General features: G+C 55.8%; 1 protein-coding gene across 1 annotated transcript; it reads left to right on the forward strand.

The window, feature by feature from the left end:
* On the forward strand, nucleotides 1-25,921 carry THBS2 (thrombospondin 2). The gene is made up of 22 exons (XM_027603451.1): nucleotides 1-302; nucleotides 3,120-3,192; nucleotides 4,597-5,153; nucleotides 6,251-6,335; nucleotides 9,045-9,241; nucleotides 10,861-11,001; nucleotides 11,555-11,651; nucleotides 12,642-12,812; nucleotides 13,038-13,214; nucleotides 13,909-14,082; nucleotides 14,450-14,577; nucleotides 14,648-14,800; nucleotides 15,237-15,455; nucleotides 16,575-16,682; nucleotides 17,295-17,454; nucleotides 18,123-18,241; nucleotides 18,820-19,054; nucleotides 20,212-20,439; nucleotides 20,827-21,098; nucleotides 21,643-21,740; nucleotides 22,977-23,116; nucleotides 23,925-25,921. Exons 2-22 carry the CDS (start codon nucleotides 3,141-3,143, stop codon nucleotides 23,930-23,932), a joined length of 3,519 nt encoding a protein of 1,172 aa, XP_027459252.1. The 5' UTR covers nucleotides 1-302; nucleotides 3,120-3,140; the 3' UTR covers nucleotides 23,933-25,921.
* The last annotated feature ends 428 nt before the right edge of the window (nucleotides 25,922-26,349 follow it).

The following is a 26,349-nucleotide window of genomic DNA, read 5'->3' on the forward strand; positions in this document are numbered from 1 at the left end:
GGCGGCACCAGCACCCGTGTGCCAGGTGCTCAGAGCGAATGCGAGACCGGAGGGGGATTATGTCACTCCTTCGAAGGATGAATTAAATGTGCTTCCTCCCATGTTTGACTGACAGCACCACCCAGGAGAGCGGAGCATATAAAGCAGCGGCTGCTGCCGGGCGGCCAGTGCGGTGCCGACCCCAGCTCGTCTGCAGGGAGGGCTGAGCCTCCTGCACGCCACAGACCTGGCCCTCTGGACTCGGCCCCCAGCACCGCCTCAGCCCTCGCCTCAGCCCTTGCCTCAGCAGCCTCACGTGCCAGGTAAGAACTTTATACAATTATTAAAAAGTCATTGCATTGTACTTTAATTTTTGGAAACAGCTGTTTTGGTTTCTAAGAAGGGAGCAGGAAAAAGTGCCACATAGATTGATAATGTGAGGTGGGGCTCATCTGCGACCCCGTCTCCCCTCTGCGAGCCGAGCTGACGTGAGCCAGCCCCGGGGAAGCGTTCTGTCCATGGGGCTCGTGCGGGGAGCTTCCTTGGCGGTCGTCCTGTCTGGCGGTCCTTGCCACGCTCACGCATGTACCTGTCTGCAAGCCCGGGCACAGGCTCGTGTTTTCAGCCACAGGGTAAGAAGCTCCCATAGTAGCATTTGTCGTGGACGGGGGACCATGCGGGAGGCGTTCCAGAAAAATCCTCCTGAGAGAGTGAAAACACGATCAGAGAGATTATAGAGGCTCCAACTCTAAACATTACTAATAGCTCAGAAGCGTCTTGAGTGTTATTAATAAATAATGGACCAAGTGGGTGAGGACCCTGGAATCCAGCTGTGGTCGCAAGTGGCGGCCGGTCTGCACAGGAAAGTCCAGCCTGGGCGTCCCTGCAGGAGGCTGCTGTGTGGCTGGGGTGGGGGGTGCTCCTACGAGGCTTGGGGTGAGGGGTGCTCCTACGAGGCTCGGGGTGGGGGGTGCTCCTAGGAGGCTCGGGGTGGGGGGTGCTCCTATGAGGCTTGGGGTGGGGGGTGCTCCTAGGAGGCTCGGGGTGGGGGGTGCTCCTAGGAGGCTCGGGGTGGGGGGTGCTCCTACGAGGCTCGGGGTGGGGGGTGCTCCTAGGAGGCTCGGGGTGGGGGTGCTCCTACATGATCCTGTCCCTCCTGACAGACGAAACTAGAGTTCACTCAGGAAAGTTATTGCCGCTTTGATTGCTGATATAAAAGAATTGTAAAAGATCTTTATGAGTTCTAATTGCATTCTGCTGCAGAAAGTCTTTGAAAGTCTTTCTTTGGAAAAAATAGAGCCGTAAACACATGGAGAGTGTGTGGAAGTCAAGTGCCCAGCGAGGACAGCGTGCATCCATGTGTCTGTACTGCGTGTTGTCTGGGACACAGCACGTAGTAAGTGGAGCGACTGTCCCGGTCAATCCTGGTCTTGTCGTGACCCCGTGAGACCAGATGTGACCCCCTCACTCATTTGGCCAGAGTGCCAACACCCGTTGACACTCCTCTTTTGGGGACCAGAGGTTTGGTTTGGTTAGTAACAGAGTTCGAGTTACTCTGGTTAAGTCGACACTCAGGAAGCTGGGCATCCAGACCTCGAAAAAGTGCATTTTGGAGGGAGCCCACCTTTGCCAGAGCCAGCCGTCACCCTGTGTCTGCAGGGGACGGACAGCACACATCTGGTCGAGGGGACACGGGGGGCATTCCTGATGGGCTCACCACTGTTGACACTGAGACCACTTACGGGCGCTCACTGAGTGCCAGGTGTCATTCTGAGTTCCCCAGAGCGCTTCCTCGGGACCTCAGCCCTTCGAGCACCCGGACAGCGACATCCCTACTGCGCTGGAAAGTCATGGAAAGAGTGGTCTGGGGGACAGCCGTGCAGGGCGTTCAGCAAACGCCTGAGCCCGCCGTGCTGCTCCCGCCCTTTACAGTACGGACTCACTTAGCTCAGTTCTCCCCGTGACCCTGTGAGTGGACGCTTCAAACGACTGTTCTTCATTCGGCAGGTGACGAAGCTGAGGTGGGAGGTTGAGTAGGCCGTCCTTGGTGGCACGGCCTTGACCCCGCTGTGGTCCGTCTCCTCGAAATGCGCCGCTGGAAAACAACCAGGCCCGTGGACGTGTTTGTGGAGAGGTTGCATGCAGCAGAGTCCAGACTCCAGCGGGGCCCGAGGGGCCTGCACAGCAGCCTCTACTCCTGGGGGACACTCCTCCCTCCCAGGAACACGACTGCTTCCAGTTCACCAGATCCTTCTGGAGAGGGGGCTGCTTGGCTTCCTTCAGTCCTGAGCTGCTCAGGAGCTTTGCTCTCCTCCTAGGGGAGGGGATGGGGTCTCAGCGCTGGCTTGGATCCAGAGCAGGAAGCAGCCTACTGCTGGGAGGGAGCTCTGTGTCCCACATGCCGGCATGCGAGGCTGGTGCTGGAGCACCAAGGCGGAGCAGGGGTTAAGAGCGGAGCGGGCTTCTGTCCAGCTCTCCTGAGTTCTGGCCCAGCATCTGCTGGTCTGAACCACGCCAACTGAAAATCTTCAAGAATGGAAAAACAGGCCTGCAGGAAAAGAGAAGAGCCGAGTAAAAGTGATTGCTAAGTAGAATGCTATGTTTTTTTGTGGTTATGATACACCAAATTAAATTTACTTCTCCTGCACACAGTTAATATTTATTCTATTTAAGTCATGCACAAATTTTGTTTTCTTGGCTATTTACTTTCGTAGATGATTTTCTAAATAATGCTGATGCTTTTCTAAATTCATGCTTCCTGGGTTTAAGTCTCGACTGCACTTCTCACCAGCAGCGTTGCTCTGGGCAAGCACTTAACTCTTCTGATTCTTCATTTACCCGTCTGTAAAATGGGCATGATAATAATAGTATTTGCCTCCTAGGTCACTATGAGGATCAAATAATGTGAATACTGAGATCGTGATTAGCATAGTGCTTTGTCAACACATGCAACTCCAAGAAAAGCCAGCTACAGTCAGGAAGCCCCCTTTGAAAAGCTAATTTCTTATCTAGCATTTACTTCCCACAAATCCACTTGTTTTTGATTCTGATGCACAAACAGTTCATGTGAGTGAACATTCCAGCTGACGTGGAAAGTTGCTGCTGTGTGTACCTGTAACAGGGGTCTGATTCCTCCATAGGGTTCGGTGGTGGACAGCAGGATGCTCTGGACGCTGGTGCTGCTCGCCCTCTGGGCCTTGTCTGGTGCGCAAGGTGAGTGTGGACAGCATCTCTGGTTGTTGGGGCTATCGGGCCCCAGCAGGTAACGTGATTGTCGTTCCTTAGAACATCCGGAACTTTCTTTTCAATAAATATTTACTTACTTTTGAGTCCACATAATAAGAAATCACTTATTTTTGGAAAATCTAGGTATTAGAGAAAAATACTCTTTCACCTAGAGACACAACATTTGCCGTGCACATTTAGCCTTTTTTTTCACATGCTGCATTTGTAAAACTGCAGGTGGTTGGTGCTTTAGAACTCTTTTATTCCCACTTTTTCCCTACTTGAAAATATATCATAAAATTTTCCCATGTGTTTATTTTCATACAACATGGTCTTTAAGGACTGTATAATGTTCCATCAAAAGATAACCCTGATAATTTTTAGACCAATCTCCATCTACATCATTACTTTATTATTGTGAGTATAAATGATGCCACCAGGAATCCAGTTGTGAATAAATCTCTACTAGTATTTGTGTTTATATCCTTAGAAAAAGTTCCAAAAGTAAAATTGCTGAGTCAAAGGTTTGAATTATTTTAAGGATTTTTGATGTATTGCCAAATGGCTCTATTAAAGGTGGTAGAATTCACACGTGGATCAGCAACATTGTGAATACAATGTTTGAACTTGCCTCGTTTAAAATTTCTGTTCAGTAAATTATTTTGAATTATTTAAACTGTTATATTTTGGGATAGTCCGATCACTTTTCTTTCCAGTCATTCAGATGGTGAGTTAAAACCATTGATTTGCAGACTTGAGACCCACCACTGTCTCAGAGTCTCAGAGCGAGTCACTGAGACTCGCAGAATATACTTCTGCAAAATAAAGAGATACAATGTAACATGTGTAAGTCACATGATCTTTATAGGAAAGCAACATGTAATGCATCCATAGCAAGGACAGAGGCCCGTTTCCTTTGTAGGCTTGTTTTCTGGGCGATCAAATGGTAGAGACAGGGCCGCACTTAAGGTTTGGATCTGGGTGGGAGAGCAGGAGACGGATTCCGGAAGGTGTGCGGAGCCCCCCTTGGGGCAGTGCTTCCTCTCCCAAGAAAATCTGGCTGTGGAGAACGCCAGCTAATCTAGACGACATGCTCGGTTTACCTTCTGGTGCACGCTCCCCACACAGTCAAGGATGGAAGCAAGATCTGTGACCAGCAGCTGTCTTGGGGGCCCTGCTTCGGGAAGCAGCCAGGAGAGAGAGGATAATGGTTTTATGTGAAAGCTGCCATTAGCACCCCGGTGGAAAGGGAGGGGAGCCCGGGGACACCCGAGGCCGCATGGACTCAGTCGCACATGAAATCACGGTTTGCTCCCTGCGTGTAAAAATCCCCCCCTGGGTTCCTGCTCGCCCTGCCTGCTGGTAACCTCCCTGTTCTGTCCCTGCCGGCAGCTGGTGGCCAGGACGAAGACATGGCCTTCGACCTTTTCAGCATCAGCAACATAAACAGGAAGACCATCGGGGCCAAGCAGTTCCGGGGGCCGGACCCCAGTGTGCCTGCCTATCGCTTTGTCCGCTTTGACTACATTCCGCCGGTGAACGCAGATTACCTCAGCAGGATTGCCAAGACCATGCGGCAAAAGGAGGGGTTCTTTCTCTCGGCCAGCCTGAAGCAGGACCCCAAGTCCCGGGGCACGCTCCTGGCTCTGGAGGGCCCCGGCACCTCCCAGAGGCAATTCGAAATGGTCTCCAACGGCCCAGCAGACACGCTGGACCTTACCTACTGGATAGACGGCACCCAGCACGTCATCTCCCTGGAGGACGTGGGCCTGGCTGACTCCCAGTGGAAGAACGTCACCGTGCAGGTGACCGGGGAGACCTACAGCTTGTACGTGGGCTGTGACCTGATCGACAGCTTCACGCTGGACGAGCCTTTCTATGAGCAGCTCCGGACAGAAAAGAGCAGGATGTATGTGGCCAAGGGCTCTTCGCGAGACAGTCACTTCAGGGTACGTACGGCAGGGTCCCGGCAGACGCGTGAGGCAGGGGAATGGGAGCTGGGAGTGACCAGCAAGGGCCTGTCTTAACGTGGTGCCCGTGCTGGAACAGGTCAGGCCTGGGCTGGGAGACACATGCCGCCTGTGCGGACGCACAGAGACATGCACACAGAAACGTCACGCGTGCATACGCACACACAACCACACACATGCACATGCACAGGTGTGTGTACAAGCAGAGCACATTGTCCCACAGGTGTGCTTTCTTACCCTGGGCAAATGGTTGTTGGTTTCCAGACAAGACAGATTTCATGACCAAGGCGTCGATGTCCTGGCAAAATCCCAGGCTCCGTATGCGGAACCCACTGCCCGCTCCCCGTTTAACCCTGAGAGGCTGGGGGAACAGATTGACGGTCATGCTTTTTAGGAAAAGGGCTGTTGATTTATGAGGGGGTATAGCTACGTGTTCATCTTACAATACGTTCATGTTGAAGTAGTTTCTGGAAGATCTTCCTACAACCACAGTGTTTAGAACCACGGGGGAGTCAGGGCGTTGCTCTCCTCCAGATCTGCCTTCTTTGGAAATCAGTGTGTCTTTAAATTCAGTTCTTTGAGTAGAAGGCTAGAGTCCTCACCGGTCGTTGAACGAGGCTCTGGTGGCTGTCAGGAAGGTCCTGTGGGCCCTGCTGAACGAGCCGCTGACTGCTCACGGGGTGGAAGGGACTCTCCCCTTTGAGAGACCACGTCTGTGATTAGATCATGGGCACTTCCGAGACCGTTAGCCAGACACCAGGAGTCAGCAGAGTCCCCTGCCAAGGAGGTGCAGCCCAGAGCAAGTGACCGGACGTGTTTGGAAGACAGAATTAGCCCATCTGTCTTGGGGCCACCCGACCCCCCGTCTTCCTATGTAAGATCCTGGGTCTATGCCGCACTGAGAGTAACGGACACGGGATAACCCACGATAAAGAGCTCAAGCCTGCAAGCATAAAACATGGAAGGAAGTGTTCTTGCTATTTAAACATCTTATATTTTTAAAATGTCACTTAGCTCAGCCTCAAACATTTGATGTTTGTCCACTGCTCTATTTCTCTCTTCATGTGTATTTCCAGGGTTTGCTGCAGAATGTCTACTTAGTGTTTGAAAATTCAGTGGAAGATGTTCTGAGCAAGAAAGGTTGTCAGCAAAGTCAGGGAGGTAGGTGTGCTTTGGATAACATATTTCATGTTTCCTTTCTTGTCTTGGATGGATTTCCACTATGATGTGTGTGCGTTGTGTAAGTGTGTGTCACTGTGTGTGTGTGCATGGGGGGTGCTAGTAGGGATTTAAGAAAAAGTATTCTAATAAGGTGCCATTATTTTCTTTGAGAGAGTTTGCTGGTCACCTTAGACATGTTGACACCTGGAAATGATAAACTGCTTGAACGATTAATTTTGAATATATTTTAATAATCCAAAATAATCCATTTTATAAGCCAAAAAGCCAATCCTTGCATTTTAACAGGAATACATGCAAATTTTCCAGTCTATTAATGTGTGAAGACCATCTCTATAAGCTAACACCACAGATATTTGCCCGACTAGGTTCATGGGGGTTTTCTCATGCTCCTCACAGCTGTTGACAAAGCCCATTGATGAAAACATCTACACTGTTGGAACCATTGACAGATAATCTCACATTGTGTGTTCATTACCTTTTGCATTTGCCTCCAGCTGTAATTTGACAACATGCTCTTGAGCATTTACTTTATGAAGCCCAGTCTGCTGGGCTCTTTAAACTCAATGTCAGTGAATCTTCAAAATGCCTCTGGGATGGGCTCGTTTGTTTTTCAGTAAAGAAGCTGGGGCTCCGGGGTCCATGGCTGCTGGGTGTGGCTACCCGCAGGCTGGCCGCCCACCCGGTCTCCTAGCGCAGGTTCCTGTGGGTTATTGTCATTGAGACCCTTCTTTGTGTCAACTGCATGGTCTGACACATATAAATCATTCTCTTACGATTGACGTGTGGAGAGTGTGTAGGATGTGATGTCTAATGCTCGACGGTGGCTCTGTGAACCGGACTCCCCGGAGCTGGGAGTGGCACTCGGCCTGTGTAGGAGCTGGGACCCCGTGTGTTTGCCCTGCTGGCCCTAGGCTCGCTGCTCGGCCAGCAGGGGGTCACCTCGGAGGCTGGGCACCTGTCCATCTGCACATCTTCCATGGAGGGTCAGTTAAGTACAGGGAAGGAAAGGAATTCAGAGAGTGATTTTTAGCCAGACGGTGGAGTGGAGAGAGGTACAGTGCTTGCCCCCGTCACACAGGCTCCTGCTATAAGCCCCTTGTTTGCAGTAGCCGCTGGGGCTCAGACCTCACCCCCTGCGTCTCCAGCCCGGCTAACAGGCCAACTATTGGTCCCTGTGATTTAAGCCATTGCCTTTTTGTTTGCAGTAGCCGCTGGGGCTCAGACCTCACCCCCTGCGTCTCCAGCCCGGCTAACAGGCCAACTATTGGTCCCTGTGATTTAAGCCATTGCCTTTTTGGGGGGGAATGTGGTCTTTAAAAAGCAAAAAGTTCAGAAAAAGCTAGGATAGTAAACGGACATCTGACATTAACTGTGTGGGAGAATTCCACAGACTCAGAGAAAGCAGAGTGGTTCTCGGGATGCCCTGACTCGAGGTGGCTGTGCTTGTGTTTACGGGAAAGCTGAGCACCCTTCCAGGTGCTGAGCCCTGCAGGGTGCAGAGACACTTCACCCTCGACAGCAGGAGAAGGGGACTCCAGTCTGGGTCCCAGGTCTACCCACAGGCGACCCTGCCGTGAGTCTCGTCAGAGGGATCGGGTGCTGTGACTGTAAGGTGTCCCGTCCTGATTTGCTTCTCTGGGGTCTGTCCGAAATCAGGCGGCTGTGGGCCGTGGGGCACATTTGTGGGTGCTTCACTGTTTTTAATCTGATACCTGTGTGCAGTGAGTGGTATGTTTATGTTTGTGGGGTGTGCACCCCCGTCCAACCAGCAAGGCGGGGGGAGCTCCCAAGGTCAGTGTGATTGGGGCAAGGATTTATGACCGAGTAATAAAACCTCAACAGCGCGAGGCCCAGCAGAATGATCGTGTTAGCAAGGTGTAACTCGGACGCCGAGAGACGCAGGGCATCTTACTCCCATGACACTCACGTGGTGGGGGGCACGGCCATGTCTAGGCAGGCCTGGCTTCCACGGGGGATGGCCTCTCTCCCTGGACTGGCCCAAGTCTGTTTCCAGTTTGTGTCCTAGCCCATCCCGTGGTGGGAACCCCAGAGTTTGTGCGGCCTACAGGGGCAGCGAGGGGGATCCCCTGGTTGAGTGTCTGAGGGGTCTGCCCTTCCCTCCAGGGGACGCCGCAGGGTAGACAGAGAGAGGGCGTGAGTGCGAGGGAGGGCTGGTGAGGTCAGACAAGCCACCGATTAGCGTGAGGACCGCTGAATCCGCCTTGACGCGGAGCAAGTGGCCAACACATAGGGTGTTTGGAATAGAAAAATGGGCAAGCGAGGAGCTTGGGGGGAGGCCGCGGATTTCCTGAGTACACATTGTGGGAAGCAGATCCAGTGGGGATGGAAGAATGGGGCTGTCACAGGAGATCGCCTCCTCTCGTCGGAGTCCCTCGCGGGGCACAGCTCCGCCTGGTGTGTGTGGACAGTCTCCAGGCTCCAGCCTCCCACTCCCACCCTGTTCCTGAGCGTCACTGCCGCCCGGCTGGTGGCCGTCCGAGGCGCTGTTGGCAGGTGTCACCAAGTGGGCAGAGTCCTGTTTTACCAGCAAGGCCGTGATGGACGCGGTGCCGGCACTCGCCGTTCCTGGGCGGGCCTCGCGCCTGCGCGGTGTGGGCCCGGCCTTCTCTGTGGCACCACCTCCGCGTGGCCAGGCTGCGCTCACCGCCGTCCCTGTGCTTCCTGCAGCTGAAGCCAATGCCATCAGTGAGACCACAGAGACTCTGCACCTGAGCCCGCAGGTGGCCCCCGAGTATGCGGGTCCGGGCGCACACAGGAGGCCGGAGGTGTGTGAGCGCTCCTGTGAGGAGCTGGGCACCATGATCACCGAGCTGTCGGGGCTGCACGTCATCGTCAATGAGCTGCACGAGAACCTGCGGAAAGTGGTGGGTGCAGACCGGCCGCTTCCCGTGGCATTGGTGGAGCCGCCGGGCAGGGAGATGGGCAGGTGGGGGGCAGAGAACTCTGAATCACCAAGGCCCACGGGCTCCACATGCTCTGGATGGTTCTCAAGCAGGGGACGCTCGTGTCCCCAGCAGATACGACTGCTGAGGGAGAGGGAGGTGCTTTTTTTGTAAAGTCTGGTGTGGGGAGGACTGGCTGCGGAGGTCTGGGCAGTAAGGACAGGGGCAGGAGGTACCTGCCAGGAGCCCAGCATATCAGGGAGGAAGCAGAGACTTGGGTGACGGGAGCCAGCCCCCATGTGATGTGCCCTCTGCGGGCTCAGGACAGGAACATCGTGGCACCCATGAGAAGGGAGAGAGGCAGCAGGGAGGACGGCCCGGAGGCTCTGCAGGTCTGGGGTCTCCTCCTGGCCTGGAGAGCGGCTCAGCGGTGGGGGGGTGCCCGTTCCCACCCTCTGCCCCCCAGGAAAGGACCCGGAGCCACGTTCCTACCCTGGCCCAGGATGGGGTGGGACCAGCTCAGTTTCCACTCCGTGGGGGGGTAGAGACAACATGCATGGCTACAGCAGCTCGTGGCAAAGGCTGGGCGCCTTCTGGAAACTTCCAGCGTGTATGTGGCCCTGGTGCAGGAGGGGGCAGGAGTCCCAACCACGCCCACCATGTGCGGGGCAGGAAGCTGGGACTCGGAGGCAAGAGGCCTGTTTTGTGGGCACTCTTGCCACGCAAGGGGAGGGTGTTCCCCAGGGCCTCTGGAGGCCTCGCTGCAGCAGACCCAGGCGTCACTCAGGCAGGAGGGGATGAAAAGGGCTTTGGGACAAGTTTGTTGAGCTTGGACTTGGGGGTGGGGCACGTGTGACCTCCCTGAGACCTCACGGACGGAGTGTTTCTGCGCATTCCGGGGCGAGAGAGAACCTATGCCTCCCCTGCTGGTCTGTGGCCCGGAGGCTGAGGTCACAGGCTGGGGATTCTCAGGGGGCTCTGACCCCACCCAGAAGTCCCCCGCGTGCGGGGGGGAGCCCACAGTGCGTCAGTGGGAGGAGCGGCAGAAACACCTGTCGGGGGCAGCCCGGGTCACTTTCACTTACTTGGTTTTGTTCAAAACCTGATCATTCTTCTAGTCTGTGGCCCCAAGACAGCAAGAATTAGGTCTGTGTGCATCCTTGCCATTGCGTTCTCAGACCGGGTCCGTCGTTTTTGGAAGAATGTGTGAATTCACAAATTGGGTGTCAGTTTTCAGTGGCGCTTGGCCGGGAGGGTCCCTTCCCCATCCAGCACCGCCGGCCACCGGGCCCCGAGGTGTGGTCGGCCCCAGGGCTGGAGATCCCTGGGCAGGTGTGCAGCGGCCACGAGCTCCTGACCGTCTGTCAGGCAATGGCTGCAGGCCTGCCTGGCTATGGTCGCTGCCGCGTGACCCTGATTGGGGGAGGTTTCACGTCGACTGGGGGCTGTGTTGTGCACGCAGAGCCTCCCGCAGGGCTGGCGGCTCTAGCCCAGACCACGGGCACTCTTTGGTCACGGAGGCACGTTCTTTCCGGTCTGTGAGCATGGTGAGTGTGTATGTTGTATCCGTCTATGCTGAAATGTTCCCCTCAACCTTCCAGTCGAAGGATAACCAGTTCCTCTGGGAGCTCATCGGCGGCCCACCTAAGACGAGGAACATGTCCGCTTGCTGGCAGGACGGCCGGTTCTTCGCGGAAAATGAGACGTGGGTGGTGGACAGCTGCACCAAGTGCACCTGCAAGGTGAGGCGTGGAGACGCTCCTCCTCTCCAGGGGCCTGTGCGGGGTGGCTGCACCCCCAGTCTTCCCTGGTGAGCTGCAGAATGTGTGCAGCTACCTCAGCAGACCTGGTGTGGGGGCTGTGTGGGCAGCGTCGACCGTAAGTAAGGCTCCAGCCAACCCCACTGCTCTGCACAAAGGAAACCGAACTCCAGGAGGTGAATGACTGTCCCATGGGGGGCGGGAGGCGGCCGGGGTGGAGACGGCCAGTGCGTGTAACTCCAGGCGGCTCCATGGAGTCCGGCGGGTGCAGGTCACTGCCCACATGGTGATGGTAGGTAACTTAGCCTCTTCCCCTCGGTCAGCGGTCCCTGTTTCCACTGATGGCGGCCTCGGGGTCTGCAGCACGCACAGACCTGGCCCTCCTGCCCGTGGTGCATGGATGGCCCACCTTTACTTCCAGTGTCTGCAATGCCAGGACGAACACAGCTGTCCTCCCGGCCCTTCCCATGCAGCGCTCGCGCCAATGCTTGTTCTTTTAAAGCAGTGTTACATGGACCCCTTTCTCTGCCTGCAGAAATTTAAAACCGTTTGCCACCAAATCACCTGCCCCCCGGCCCCCTGCGCCAGCCCATCTTTTGTGGAAGGAGAGTGCTGTCCATCCTGCTTGCGCTGTAAGTGCACGCGGAGCTTGGGGTGCCGCCCGCTCTGAGCCTGAGGCTCTACCTGCGGACTCGCGGCCGGCCCAGGGCCTTGCACTCGGGAGTGGGAGAACTGCAAGCTGCCCACTACACGGTGTTAGTTTTATGGTTAAAATGGACAATATTAAAGTAGACCGTGTCCGTGTGAGCGCGTGACGCGCCTTACGAGCACAGCGAGAGATGACAGCACGACCCCAAGAGGCAGGGCCCTTGTCCGACTAGAGGGAGGCGTTCCACGCTGTGGAGAGCGGTCTCCGTGGCCTTATTCTTGTCTGGTTTCCTGCTTTCTGGGACGTTTAATCCTTGCCGGGCACGTGCCCCAAATACGACCGCGGGAAAGCAGTGCGTTTTGCTCTCACCAGACAGATCTCTCGCAGGAAGTTACTGTCTTTCTCTTACTTACAGATTGTAATTCACTCGGCAGACTTCCTTTGCAGGAAATTGCCTTTTCATTTAACTTGTCCTGATTTAAATTATTTGGGACCAAATTTGGTGACCTGTAATTTCAAGCAAATTGGAATGTTTCCTTATCATATGTAACTCAGCAGTGGAGGTTAAGATGGAAGCAAACTAAATCTTAGTAAGTCCCATAAAGCCCCCTGTAGACATGATTCTGGACTCTCTCCTGTGAACCATCTTAAGAAACGCATAGACCCCTTCCCCGACACGGATGATGAGCGGGGCCCAGCACGCAGATGGTCGACCCCATGGCCTCTATGGCACTCTGCGGGCATCCCCATGTGCCCCTCCATCCTGCCTGGGAAGGCAGCCCTGAGCGCCGACCCAGGTGTGGATGTTGGGTCGCTGGGGTGTGCCCCACCGGGCGCCCTGCTCAGGGGAGGGTGTACTCTGCACGCCTGCCTTCCCCAGCACACGGCTTCTGCCTCGCCAGCTCTTCACGGGCCAGCCTGTCCCGCGGCCACCCTGGGCAGAGGCTTGACAGGCCCTGTGCTTCCCCTGCAGTGCTGGACAGTGACGAGGGCTGGTCCCCCTGGGCAGAGTGGACTGAGTGCTCCACCAGCTGTGGCTCGGGCACCCAGCAGAGAGGGCGGTCCTGTGACGTCACCAGCAACACCTGCTTGGGGCCGTCCATCCAGACGCGGGCGTGCAGCCTGGGCAAGTGTGACAATCGCAGTGAGTGTCGGGGGGTTGGGTCGGGGGGTGTGGTCAGCGTTGCCAGCCTTTGGGTTTGAGGGCCTGTGGGGATGGGCTGCGTTTCTGGGGCCCCTCGGGCTTGACCGGGGGCTCCTGTGGGATGAGGGTCCTTCCCTTGCTAGTGCTCCCCGCCCCCACAGCTGTGCGTGAGCAAATGCCAGGGCAGCGGCCGCCCTGACGTCCTTGTCCTTGTCCGTGTGCTAGTCCGGCAGGACGGGGGCTGGAGCCACTGGTCGCCTTGGTCGTCCTGCTCAGCGACCTGCGGTGTCGGCAACATCACACGCATCCGGCTCTGCAACTCGCCGGTCCCCCAGATGGGGGGCAAGAACTGCAAAGGGAGTGGCCGCGAGACGAAGGGCTGCCAGGGCGCCCCATGTCCGAGTAGGTGGGGTGAGGCAGGGCGGGAGCGGGTGCTCGAGACAGCGGGAACCTGGGCTCTGGAGCCAGGCCACCCCCACCCGGCGGCAGCGGGATGGGGACGGAGCCCTCGAGGCACCGCCGAACCCTGGCTGGCTCCTTGCTGGAAGTGGGCTTCGGGGTGAATCCGATCGCTTGTGGGCTCTGACCTCGTCTGAGCTCATCCACGATTAAGGGAACATCAGCCAGAACTGTGGGCGCTGTCTCCGCGTGCCCTTCTCTGGGGGCCCTGTGGATGGCCCGGAACGGTGGGTCTCAGGGGACGGCTTACGCCGCAGCTAGACCGGGGGCCAGGTGCTCGGAGACCTTCCAGAAGCCCCATTCACACCCTGCACGACAGCCCTCGGAAAGGAGAGTGCAGGGAGCTTCCTCTCGCTGCTGAGCTGTCCATTAAAACGAACGTGAACTCTCCCCTGACTAGGCACCCCTGCACCACAGGGCCCGGCTGACGGTCAGCTTCCACTCCCAGTGCCCGTGTGATTTCTCTTCCCAGAGGTGAAAACCACCCTAACCGAAATCCGCCGTCTGCATTACCGCTGAGCTTAGGGCCACGGCACACACTCTTCCCGTTTTCAGCCCTGTGTGGAGCCCCTGCTGCACCCGGCTCTTCCCGCGTAGATTGCCTTCTCCACTGACGCTCTGTGCTTTCTGCTTGCAGTCGACGGCCGGTGGAGCCCGTGGTCCCCGTGGTCAGCCTGCACCGTCACCTGTGCTGGCGGGATCCGGGAGCGGACGCGTGTCTGCAACAGCCCCGCGCCGCAGCACGGGGGCAAGGACTGCGTGGGGGACGTCAAGGAGCATCAGATGTGCAATAAGAGGAGCTGCCCTGTAGGTGGGTGTGCGGGCGGGGGCAGGCATACAAGCGGTAAAACCAAGAGCAGAACAGCAGGAGGACAGAAAAGAGAGATCGGCTCATGCCCGTGCCGCTGACCGCTCCTGCGCTGTGCTCGTCAGCGCTCCTGTGTAAACACGGGACGCGCACGGTGCAGAAGGGAGCGTCCGCGTGACAACAGCCATTGTGCCCATGTAGCCTTTGTGTCTGTGCTGTCCAGGATCTACTCTTGGAGGGGTGACTCTGCAGGCGCCCCCGGCCTCCCTGAGGAGCTCAGTTTCCTGCAGCTGAGCCCCTTGGGGCGTCTTCCCGTGCGTGGCTCAGGGATGGCGAGCCCCAGCTAACCCCCCTGCGTCCTCCCACACAGATGGCTGCTTGTCCAACCCCTGCTTTCCCGGGGCCCAGTGCAGCAGCTTCCCCGACGGCTCCTGGTCCTGCGGGGCCTGCCCCGTGGGCTTCCTGGGCAATGGCATGCACTGTGAGGACCTGGATGAGGTGGGTGCCCACCCTGGGGGAGGGGCGCCCGCGGAGACGGGGGCGGGGCTCATGCCTGCACATCCCGCAGTGCACTGTGGTCACGGACGTCTGCTTCGCCACGAGCAAAGCCCACCGCTGCGTCAACACCAACCCAGGCTTCCACTGCCTGCCCTGCCCCCCTCGTTACAAAGGGACCCAGCCCTTTGGCGTCGGCCTGGAGGCGGCCAGGACCGAGAAGCAGGTGAGCAACCCAGCCCTGTGTGTGCCGCGGAAAGGCTGTAAATCCGTCGGCAAGAGCCCAGGGCACTGGGCAAATGGGGGTGTGGAGGAGAACAGGGGCAGCCTCCTTGGGGCATGCGGAGGGCTGTGGGAGCCTGTCCACCACCCCGATGGGACCAGCGGGAGCGGGGGGAGCAGAGTTTGCCTGCAAGGAGCCCGAGGACAGCCCACGATCACCTGTGGGCTTGGACATCTTGCCGGTGCTGCTCTGGAGCTGCTGGGAAACACCCCCAGGGAGCATCGCTCTGAGTCTCTGGATGCCTGCCCGGCACCTGCTGTCCCTGCAGCACCGAGGGAGGCCCTGCACCCCTGAGCTTGTCCCCGAGCGCCCGCCTCAGACCTTGTACGTGAGGGCTGGAGTCTCCGGGTGTCCTCACCATGTGGCCCTTTACCCGCAGGTGTGTGAACCTGAAAACCCGTGCAAGGACAAGACCCACGCCTGCCACAGGCACGCGGAATGCATCTACCTGGGGCATTTCAGCGACCCCATGTACAAGTGTGAGTGCCAGACGGGCTACGCGGGCGATGGGCTCATCTGTGGGGAGGACTCAGACCTGGACGGTTGGCCCAACAAGAACCTGGTCTGTGCCACCAACGCCACGTACCACTGCATCAAGGTGAGGTCTGGGGCTCCGGACCCTGCAGGTGCTGACCCCCAGGTGCTGACCCCCAGGGGCTGACCCCGCAGGTGCTGACCCCGCAGGTGCTGACCCCCAGGGGCTGACCCCGCAGGTGCTGACCCCCAGGGGCTGACCCCCAGGGGCTGACCCCCCAGGTGCTGACCCCCAGGTGCTGACCCCCAGGGGCTGACCCCACAGGTGCTGACCCCGCAGGTGCTGACCCCCAGGTGCTGACCCCCAGGTGCTGACCCCCAGGGGCTGACCCCACAGGTGCTGACCCCCAGGGGCTGACCCCGCAGGTGCTGACCCCGCAGGTGCTGACCCCCAGGGGCTGACCCCTCAGGTTTCATCCTGCAGGTGCCTCCCGCCCCCCAGCCATCCAGGCATTCCCATTTGGGGTGGTTGTGACCGTTTGGACATAACTTATGGGTCTAAACAACTGGGAGCTCTGGGTGGTTCCAGCTGCATCCTCAGTTCCACACGGCTCCCTTTCTTGAGGTGGTAACTTGCTGGAGAGCGCCTGTGTTTCATCACAATTGTGGGACTGGGGGGTCCTGGGTGTGATGGCACCAGGGAGCCCTTTGCTGGCTCCAGGAGTGGCCCGGGTTGGCCTGGTCTGTTTGGAGGCCATCCCGGGGACTTCTGTGGTGCACGGGGGAACAGAACTGAAATGCAGCTCAGGTTTGAATTAGAGCATCGTTGGAGTCAAACAAAATGACTCTTCTAATTAGGCCAATTATGCACGTCTGTGAAGAACTCACTGGGGAGATGATTTGGACTCCAGCCTCAGTTTCTGAGTGGGTGTCCACACCCGACTTCTGGAGCCTGTGGGCTGGGGAGGGTGCGTGAGCGTGGCTCTCTGTGAGCTGGGTCGGGGGCGGCAAGGGGCCCTGCGGGCTCGGCCCTGCTCCAGGCTTCCCGAGCTGTGGACCCTCCCGCTCCTCGGGTTCTTGCTCTCGTGGGGCAGCTTCACGGGGGTCCTGGGTGAAGGAGCTTCCCTGTCTGGTGGCACCGGCAGCAGGACGGCGTCCCCGCTGAGGACGGCTCCCAACCCGGACGGCACCAGCACTGTGCCCCCTGAGCGGTCTGTAACTCGTGTGCATCCTGTGCTCACAGGACAATTGCCCACTGCTGCCTAATTCTGGGCAGGAAGACTTCGACAAGGACGGCACCGGGGATGCCTGTGACGAAGATGATGACAATGATGGCGTGGACGATGAGAAGGTGGGGCCCGCGAGGCCGCTCTGGCCTCCGGAGTGGGCGGCCGGGGGGGACAGCCCCGCCCCAGGCCCTGTACATGTCTGTGGCCCGCATTCCCTCCCATGTGATGCTGCATGGCAGGGCGCAGGCTGTGCGTGACACATGGTGTCCAGCAGTGCGTCGGGCCATGGGCGCTGCGCTGGGACGTCTGCAGTAGTCCAGTGTCTCGATCCGCGCACAGGGCCTGCCCACTCCTGTGGGGGCCAGCGAGGAGCGTGGCCACCCTGCCATGCAGCGTGCGCTTGCCTTTAACGCAACGTGTACCTGCTCGCGCTCTCTGAGGAGGGTGTTGCCGGGCGTAAGTGATGTCCTGTGCAGCCCAGCCGGACAGGCCACCTGTTCCTGATCATGGCCTCACCCCACCCGACCCCCGCGCCACGGGCCGGTTCATCACACGCCGGCTCACTGGTGCGACGCGACGTACCTGCTCTCACCACGAAGCACACAGCGTGCCGTCTTTGTCACAGGGAGGCAGATGCACTGGGCTGGGGCTGATGGGCTCCGTCTGGACGGCGCGACTTGCAGCCCAGCACAGCTCCCACGCAGGTCCCGACTCCTTCCCTTGCGTTTCCGTAGGACAACTGTCAGCTTCTCTTCAACCCCCGCCAATTCGACTACGACAAGGATGAGGTCGGGGACCGCTGTGACAACTGCCCGTATGTGCACAACCCTGCGCAGATAGACACGGACAACAACGGCGAGGGGGACGCGTGCTCCGTGGACATTGACGGAGATGGTCAGTGCTGCTCCTGGCCATAGATGCGGGTTCGCGACTGGCGTGGCATCGCCCTCCTGTGGGCGTGGCGTGAGCTGGCCGCACCTGCGGTGGGCATGAGATCAAACGGTGCTTAGCTGTTCCCGTGGGAGCCAAACCTCACCCCACCCGTCCTTCCTGGGGCCCGTGGGGGGTCGCCCGCCTCAGGACCTCCCTTCATAGAGATGCAGACATGGCATCTTCCTTCTCGTGACTCAGGCCCCTAGTCCCACGCCCTGTGCCCTTCACGCTTAACCCCGTCAGAGCCCTAAGAGTGCAGTCCCGTCTCCTCACCAGATCGCGCCTCTGAGACACGTCTGACGGCAGCGCCTGCCTCCCTGTCCGAGGATATCCCCCCCATGCTCTTACTTCTAACAACTCACGAGTCGGCCGTGGCAAAGCTGCCTGCAGGGTCCCCCAGGTCACGTTCCGCCCAAGAGGCTGGTGCCCTGGAAGGGGGCTCTAGTTTAAATTCAGGGGATTTGAACTTTAATGGGGAGTCTGACATATGTTCTTCCACGAATCCAAAAATATTTACACTTCACCATAATCTTAGATCCTTTTGTGTGAAATAAAAGTTTGGCTGGCAGTTGCTTAGTGCAGTAGGAAAAGCCCTGTGCCTTTCCTGTTTTCCCCTGGAATACCCACAGATGTCTTCAACGAGCGGGACAACTGTCCCTACGTCTACAACACTGACCAGAGAGACACGGACGGGGACGGTGTGGGCGATCACTGTGACAACTGCCCCCTGGTGCACAACCCTGACCAGGTAACCGACGACGTGCCCGATCGGCTGTGTCCATGGGCAGAAGGGGGCCCGGGGACCTTATCTGTTGTAGATAGATGTGTCTTTGTGGCTTATCCATTAGCTCTGCCAACGAGTGACAGCAGAGGCTTTTCAGTAATTTTAATTGAAAACATTCTGAACTCAGCGCCTCACTCTCGTATCTCGGTGGCCACAGGCCAAATGCGTGGGTGCCTTTGCCGCCCTTCCTGAAGGGACTGTGCCTCCTTCGCTTATCTTCCCGTTTCCCTGAAGCAGACGTGGGAACGGGCTTCTCCTCCAGGTTTGCCTTCGGAAGACACCGAACATAACGCATTGCGGTCGTGCCTGGGATCTCCTGTCGTAGACGATGCCAGAAAGGCACTTGGTTCTGTGGCGTTCATTCTTTCCAGTCTTCTTTTCGTGATGCGAGCCCATGGAGAGATCTCGTGGAGGGTGGAGCGTCCCGAAGCCGCCCCCTGACGCCAACAGCTCTCCCCGGGGCTCAGCTGCTCACAGGCACGAGGCGGCCCAGGCCTGCACCTCGGGCGGGCACTCAGCGTGGGTCCTGCTCTGTCCCCCAGACCGACGTGGACAATGACCTCGTGGGAGACCAGTGTGACAACAATGAGGACATCGATGAGGACGGCCACCAGAACAACCAGGACAACTGCCCCTACATACCCAATGCCAACCAGGCCGACCACGACCACGACGGCCAGGGCGACGCCTGTGACTCGGACGATGACAATGATGGGGTCCCCGATGACAGGGACAACTGCCGGCTGGTGTCCAACCCAGGCCAGGAGGACTCGGACGGTAGGTGCCACGCGGGGAGCGCAGGGTCCAAGTCTGTAGGGGCAGGGGTGCCAGCGCCATAGCTATTGGCCGTCTCTGTAGAGAGGCACCCATCACAGACGGGATGAGGTGGGCACCTGGCGTCATGACAAGGTTGGGACTTAGTCTTTCGAGGGCAAAGCAAGCAAAAAATGGTGGGTGTGAACTATCAGGAAAAGGGACTGGTTTTCCGGGCAGCTGACCCTACCCAGGGGGCCACCGGGGGAATTGGGGCCCCAGGGAGGGCCTCCAGTAGATAACGAGGCGCAGGCCGTGCTTGGGGCTTCTGGGGGAGCATGAGAAACTGGCGGCAGGTGCGTGTAGCCCTGCTCGGCCTCCAGGAGCGGAGACGGGGTGTGGGCATCTGAGCCGATGTGACTCACAGGCGCACGGCGACTCGGGATTGAGGGCGGCTCCAGGGTCCCCCCCGAGCCACGTGGATGATTCCAGCAGGACACGGGAAGCCTGTCTGGACCCACGGTGCTCCGCTCAGGCCGCCCTGTGGGACGTGTGGTGGGGAGGGGCCGGCTCACCCGGAGCGCGCAGTGCTTTCCAGTGTCCTCATGCACGCGGGCGTGTGCGCCTATGTCCCCCCTGGTGGACACACATTACTGGTTTCCAGAATGTGACAGGAAATTAGCTGAACTTGGTACCTTTTTCTCCTTCTGAAGCAATCGGCTCCCAAATGAGCTAGTTAGAAAGCTGCCATCGGCCTGGGGGTGGTCATGCTTACCGCACACGGGCCGCTGTGGGGGCCGTGGGTCCCCCACATGCAGCCGGCGGTCTGGGCCTGCCGTGCACCCCCACCCGTTCTACCACCTCACTGACAAGTTGAAAGAAGCTTCCAGAAAAAAGAACCTCCCCAGGGAAAGTCATTTATAGAGTAAGAACTCTGCTTTAGATCCAAAGACCTAGGGCAGGATGCTGAAGAGAGGTCATGATAGAAGTTCCGAAAACTATCAGAAAGCAAAGTTGCAAGTTCAGCTTGGTATTCCAGCCGACAACCCCCAGGCCCCGTGGCCCAGTGTCGAGTGGGGACCCTCGGGGCATCCCAGCGAGCGTGCGAGGATGCTTCAGAAAGGCAGATGGCAAACCATCTCCTTTGTTTGCTTGTTCTCCTGCTTTTGTTCTGGTGGCAGGGGACGGGCGTGGGGACGCTTGCAAGGACGACTTTGACAATGACAGCATCCCAGACATCGATGACGTGTGTCCCGAGAACAGCGCCATCAGCGAAACTGACTTCAGGAATTTCCAGATGGTCCACCTGGATCCCAAGGGCACCACTCAGATCGACCCCAATTGGGTCATTCGCCATCAAGGCAAGGAGCTGGTGCAGACGGCCAACTCGGACCCCGGCATTGCTGTTGGTGAGCCTTGGAGATCTGCGCCGTCCTTTGTCGGGGCAAGGTGCCCAGGGAGCATGCGGGAGGCTCGTGCGGGGGATTAGGGAGGTCTCTCGAGAGTCCACGTCTGCCTAAATGGTCTCAACGAGGGACTGGGGAGTAACACGTCTGGAATTTCATGTCCAGTACGCCATTTATTTTATGGATTTGGTGTATGAAATGTTCCACGATACAGTAAAGCTCAGCCAACACTGAACATATTAAATCCCACACTTGTCAGTCACGTCCGGGTCGCAGACCCCAAGGTGAACCTCGTAATATCTGCATCCACTGACCCCGGGCTAATCCTAGCATTTCCCCGAAGGCCGTTTCCGACCGAATCCTACCACCCAATGTTTCCCTGGCACCCAGGCTTTGATGAGTTTGGGTCTGTCGACTTCAGCGGCACATTCTACGTGAACACCGACCGGGACGATGACTACGCCGGCTTCGTGTTCGGCTACCAGTCCAGCAGCCGCTTCTACGTGGTGATGTGGAAGCAGGTCACGCAGACCTACTGGGAGGACCAGCCCACCCGGGCCTACGGCTATTCTGGCGTGTCCCTCAAGGTGGTGAACTCCACCACGGGGACCGGCGAGCACCTGAGGAACGCCCTGTGGCATACTGGGAACACCGAGGGTCAGGTGAGGACGCCCAGGCAGCCGGGCGCCGGGCCCCTTGGACTTGGCCCTGAAGCCACCATGGCTTCTCAAGAGAGCAGGCTTCGCCCCATCCAAAGATGCCCCGTCTGTGTTGTCATTAATTTTAAATCAAGTTACGCTGGTTTTAACCTTCTTTTATGGAGAATCTACCTGACTAAAGATGCCAGGCCTGGTGCTTTTATAAACACAATTGATGATTCTCTCGTGAGTTAAACACATTTCTACCGTCTTCTAGAGATAGGGAGAACTGGGTTTTAAGGTTAGGTGTTTTGCCGAAGGCCCCGTGTTGAGGCAGCAGAGGATGGAGACTCTGAGTCCAGGGCTCTTAGCTCAGGACCACACTGCTCCCTGTCAGTGGATTCGAGCCACACCAGAGATTTAGGCCTTGAAACCCGTCAGTCCGGCATGTGGCTGCCAGAGAGACAGGGATGGATTGCAGAGTAACGTCTTTGTTTCCCATTCGGTGCTGCGAGGCGTGGTCAAGACTCAGGCACCAACTGGACTCAGGACTGGTGTGTTTCCGCAGGTGCGTACATTGTGGCATGACCCCAAAAACATCGGCTGGAAAGACTACACTGCTTACAGGTGGCATCTGACCCACAGACCCAAGACGGGCTACATAAGGTGAGTGTGGCTCAGCGCTGGCTCCTTCCCCCAAGTGACGTCCCCCTGTAGGAGTGTCTTTCCACTGGGAGGCAAGTCTGAACATTAACAGACACATCAGCCAGAGGGATCTCTAACTCACCTGCTGTCCTCCGGTCTCTTCCATTTCACGCTTTCTATCCTGTATCTTCTACTGCACATCACTTATTTTAAAAAAACTACAGAAGAGGAGAAAATCAAACTTGTCTTAGTCATGTAACTCGGAGGATGATGAGCATCTTTCCTCCTAATGAATGTTCTGGGCAAGGGACAGAAAGTATACATTATTTTTTAAAAGATTTTATTTATTTATCTGTCAGAGAGACACAGCGAGCAGGGGGAGTGGGAGAGGGAGAAGCCAGGCCTCCCGCTGAGCAGGGAGCCTGATGTGGGGCTCGATCCCAGGACCCTGGGATCATGACCTGAGCTGAAGGCAGATGCTTAATGACTGAGCCACCCAGGCGTCCCCAGAAAGTGCAAATTAACTGCATCTTTGCAAAATTAACATGGGCTTCATTCAGAGAACAGATTCATAGTTAATTCTGATATGTGAATGGCTGAATTTAAAACACATCTTCAAATAAAACTTTCACAGATATCAGGCTAACAGTGTTTGCTCTTTTGGCATGGCAGCTTTTGTAATTGATTTTGATGAAAACAAATGTGAGTGATTTAAATCATTTTTTTTCAAAGTTAAACTTGGCTAGAAAGGGCAGGGCTGGGTTGGGTTCTTCACGGAGGCCAGGACTACGTGTCCGCAGCGTGAATGAGTGAACCAGGGCAGGGAAAGCACAGGCTCGCTGTTGGGCGGGTCTTTCCTCTCCCACGGGTCGCCCTCCTGTCAGGGAGGAGTTAGTGCTCGCAGTCCTGCTTTGGGCACTAGGGTGGAGTCCCGTCCTTGTCATCATGCAGTTCCAGACTAGTGGGTGGGTGCAGGTGAGTGCGTGGCTTCGACACCATGTGCAGGCCACGGGGTGGGGGGGGCGGTTGGGCACCAGGCAGAGGGGCCTGGAAATGATCCTCCCTCCACTGGGCGGCTGTCTGGCTCTCAGAGCTCGGGACGGAGAGCTCTCCGACTGTGGCTGAGGGGCCAGTTGTGGGGAGTGGGGGGTCTTGGAGCCGTGACCTGTTGCTGCTGGCTGGCTACGTGAGGTGAGAGCTGACCTCCCAGCCCCCGGTATTCACACCCTCTTTCTTTCTCCTGCACCCTGTTTTCAGAGTCTTAGTGCATGAAGGAAAGCAGGTCATGGCGGACTCAGGACCAATCTACGACCAAACCTACGCTGGCGGGCGGCTGGGTCTGTTTGTCTTCTCTCAAGAAATGGTCTATTTCTCGGACCTGAAATATGAATGCAGAGGTGGGTGAGAACACCATTGTGTGGGGGGCGCAGAGAATGGGGAAGGGACATGCATTTTAACTTTCCTTTTATTAAAACAGCACATTAGGGCAATAAGCAACTCTTGTGTTTGGTCAGCTTGTTTTGGTTTGTTTGTTTCATTATCTGTTTGTTTTAAATTGAATGTGAATTCCTTCGGTAGAACAAACACTGTCCAATTATTCATAGGCTCTGCCTATTCACATTGTGCTCTCTCCTTTAGCTGTGTACATTTTGTATACCTTCTGGACCTCTAACAGCATTTTGGATTGCTACCTTTGCTAAAAAAGGGAAGGAAGGAAGGAAGGGAGGAAGGGAGGAAAGGAGGGGAACAGGAGGGAGGAAAGAAGCAAGCAGGAAGGGGGACCTCTGCAGTTATCTCTTGAGGAACGTATTTGAATCACAATATTGCAGACCTGGAAGCTGCTCCCATCTGGTCTGACCTCATACCTTCATAAGCCCGTGAAAATATCCCCTCCTACTCATGAGGTCAGTGAGGCTCCGAGGTACCTCTCAACAATCACACACTGAAAATTACACATAAAGAGAGAAAGGGAACATGAGAACGTTGCTTCTGGTGATGTGATTTTTTTATTTCCGTCTGTTGGGTTGTCTTTCAGGACATGACACGTTCCCTTCCTTCTTTCCAACCATTCATACATCCGTCCATATTGTGGATTTTTTAAAAACTTAAGATGATGTTTTAGGTTACAGGTAGAACAAAATAAAAGAAAACAAAACCCGTGGCCCAGCCGTCCTAATTCCGCTTATTGTTTTTTTATTTTTGTAGATGTCTAAGCAAGACTTGCTGTGCTTCCAGAGACGTACTGTAGACGCTGTTACCTAGACCCCACTGTGTGCTGGTGCTTCCAGCTTCTCTGTCTTTAGCAGCAGCTCCTGTCCTTGACCTTGACGTTGAGGGTCATTCACCATCATCGACCCCGAGCCCAAGTGCCTTCAGAGGATCAGTGTCGGTGGACATCCAGCCCACTACAAGAAGGCAGCTTGATGATGCACGAGACTTTCTGTGCAGTGACAACTGAGCATGGCATTACATCGTTTTTTATCTTGTTTGTTTAAAAAGAATGAATGACGTTTACATAAAATGTAATTACTTATTGTATTTATGTGTATATGGAGTTGAAGGGAATATTGTGCGCAAGCCATTATCATAAATTAAGCAGGAAAAATATTGCTCCGCGACTTTCAGTGCTTGAAGCCATTTCCGTTCCTGGGTTAGAGCTGTTCTACGCTAGCAGGGGTCCCGTTCTGTCGACCCCAGAGACGGGACCGCTGGAGTACGAAGTGCCCTGGGGGTAGAGAGGGCAGGAGACCAGTCACACGTGTGGGGAGCCAGCCCTCTAATCGGCTCATTAGCAATAATGACGAGAACAAATGGAAGCCCCTTCCCCCACGCCCCTGCCCACTGCGTACTTGGCAGAGCTGTAACTGAGGGGGGCCCGCCTGCAAAGCGGCGCTAGCATGCGTCCTGATGTGGGCCCGGCAAAGCCTCCTGTAGGGCAGCTGACCACTCCAACCCCACAGGCTGGAGGGGACGCCTGCCGGCTGTCCCTTGATTTTGCTTTCTCATTGCCGGATTCCTGCTCAAGCTTCCTTGCCAATCTCTGCTACTGGAGAGCAGACCAGCAGACAAACACATCCGCAAACGCACCTTAGCGTCTAATTCTATTCTAGGCTTTGAAACGATGCCAAAGTGTCTTACCTAATCTGGCAGCACTTTTCACCAAGGTTCCAGTTAAAAACTGTTTTGTTAATATTTATTAAATGACTGTAGATGCAGTTTCATTCACCAATAACTTATTTTAAATATGCCAAGTTACACATGTCGCACAGTTACTCAGAATAAACATATAACGCATATATGATAATATAAAGATACAGTTACAACAAAATACCTTCCTGTCAAGATACAAGCTTTACAGTAGTATGTTGTCATGATAAAGCACGCTAAAAATGGAGGGGAATAGGTCAGTGATTGTGAAGAGTTTATAATGGAACCTTAATTGATACTGTTGCCAGTAACTGTAATTCGGTCTTTTTTCCCATTGCCTACCTGCTGTACATAGGATTTAAGACTTTGAATGCTGAAGAAAAATCAGCATAAGCCTTGCCAGACACACCCATTAATCAGTCATACAGTAATAGACACAAGTTTGCGTGTGTTTGTTTTTTGCCTTAAATTGCATGATCCTCCTACAGGAAATATTAATCTCACTCCACTTAAGGGGTTTAAGAAGAGAAGTTTGTCTTGTCTGAGGCGGGCAAATCTTTCTCCCCTTTCTGTTGATGGTAATCTCATGTTTATGTAAAGCAGAGAGGATCCATAACTTTTGTCTTAACTTGCACATTTCATTTGATAAAGTTATGTTTGTTGCTTCCTTTGAGGGTGATTTTTTGTTTTGCTGCACTTTTCTGTAGAGCCGTGTCCCCAGGACAGCAGGGTGTGGGAGATCGGACTAAATGTAACGGTCGTGGAGACTGCGGAGGTTTCTGTGTTGGTGTCCCTTAGCCGAGCAACACAGTTCTGTGGGATGATGATGTGAATATTTAGAATGTACCATAGTTTTTTTGGTAAATTATTTATGTTTTTCTGAACAAGCTTCTCTTCCAGATTGATGAAACTTCATTTGTTCTGCCAAAGACTGTAAATACTTATTTATTTGTTCACATGGTCAACATTTCACCACTGAAACCCTGCATTTAGCTAGAGCCTCATTTTTATACTTTAAGGATTAATAACAGGAAATAAATTGTACAAAGGTTTTCTATAAATGAATCTCTCTCCCTTTTTTAAAAAGAAGTAGCAGAGTTTCTATTGGGGGGAAGGGAGACAAACCCCAACAGGGAAGCTTTGAGCTCGTTTGGTTGCAGGTCTTCCCGCTGCCTTTCTGAGGTGAAGGTGTAGGTTTGGGGTCCTCGTGGAGAAAGCAGCTCCATTTAGGGCCGACCTCATGGGTTCCATCGGCCACCAGAGCTGAGCATGACGCAGTCATCAGGCGCCCCTTCCCCCTGAGGCTCCTCCAGCAAACACGGGAGAAGAGGTGCGCAGTGGGTTTTGGCCAGCATCACTGAGGTGATTCAGGGGAACGTTACCACACAGGAACCCCCCACTAATGCAGCTGTATTTCTCTGAGCTGTCCCCGATCCAAACAGAGACAGAGGAGTGCACATCAAATCCACAGACACACACAAGC

The sequence above is a fragment of the Zalophus californianus genome, chromosome 7, assembly GCF_009762305.2.
Source record: "Zalophus californianus isolate mZalCal1 chromosome 7, mZalCal1.pri.v2, whole genome shotgun sequence".
Lineage (NCBI taxonomy): Eukaryota > Metazoa > Chordata > Mammalia > Carnivora > Otariidae > Zalophus > Zalophus californianus.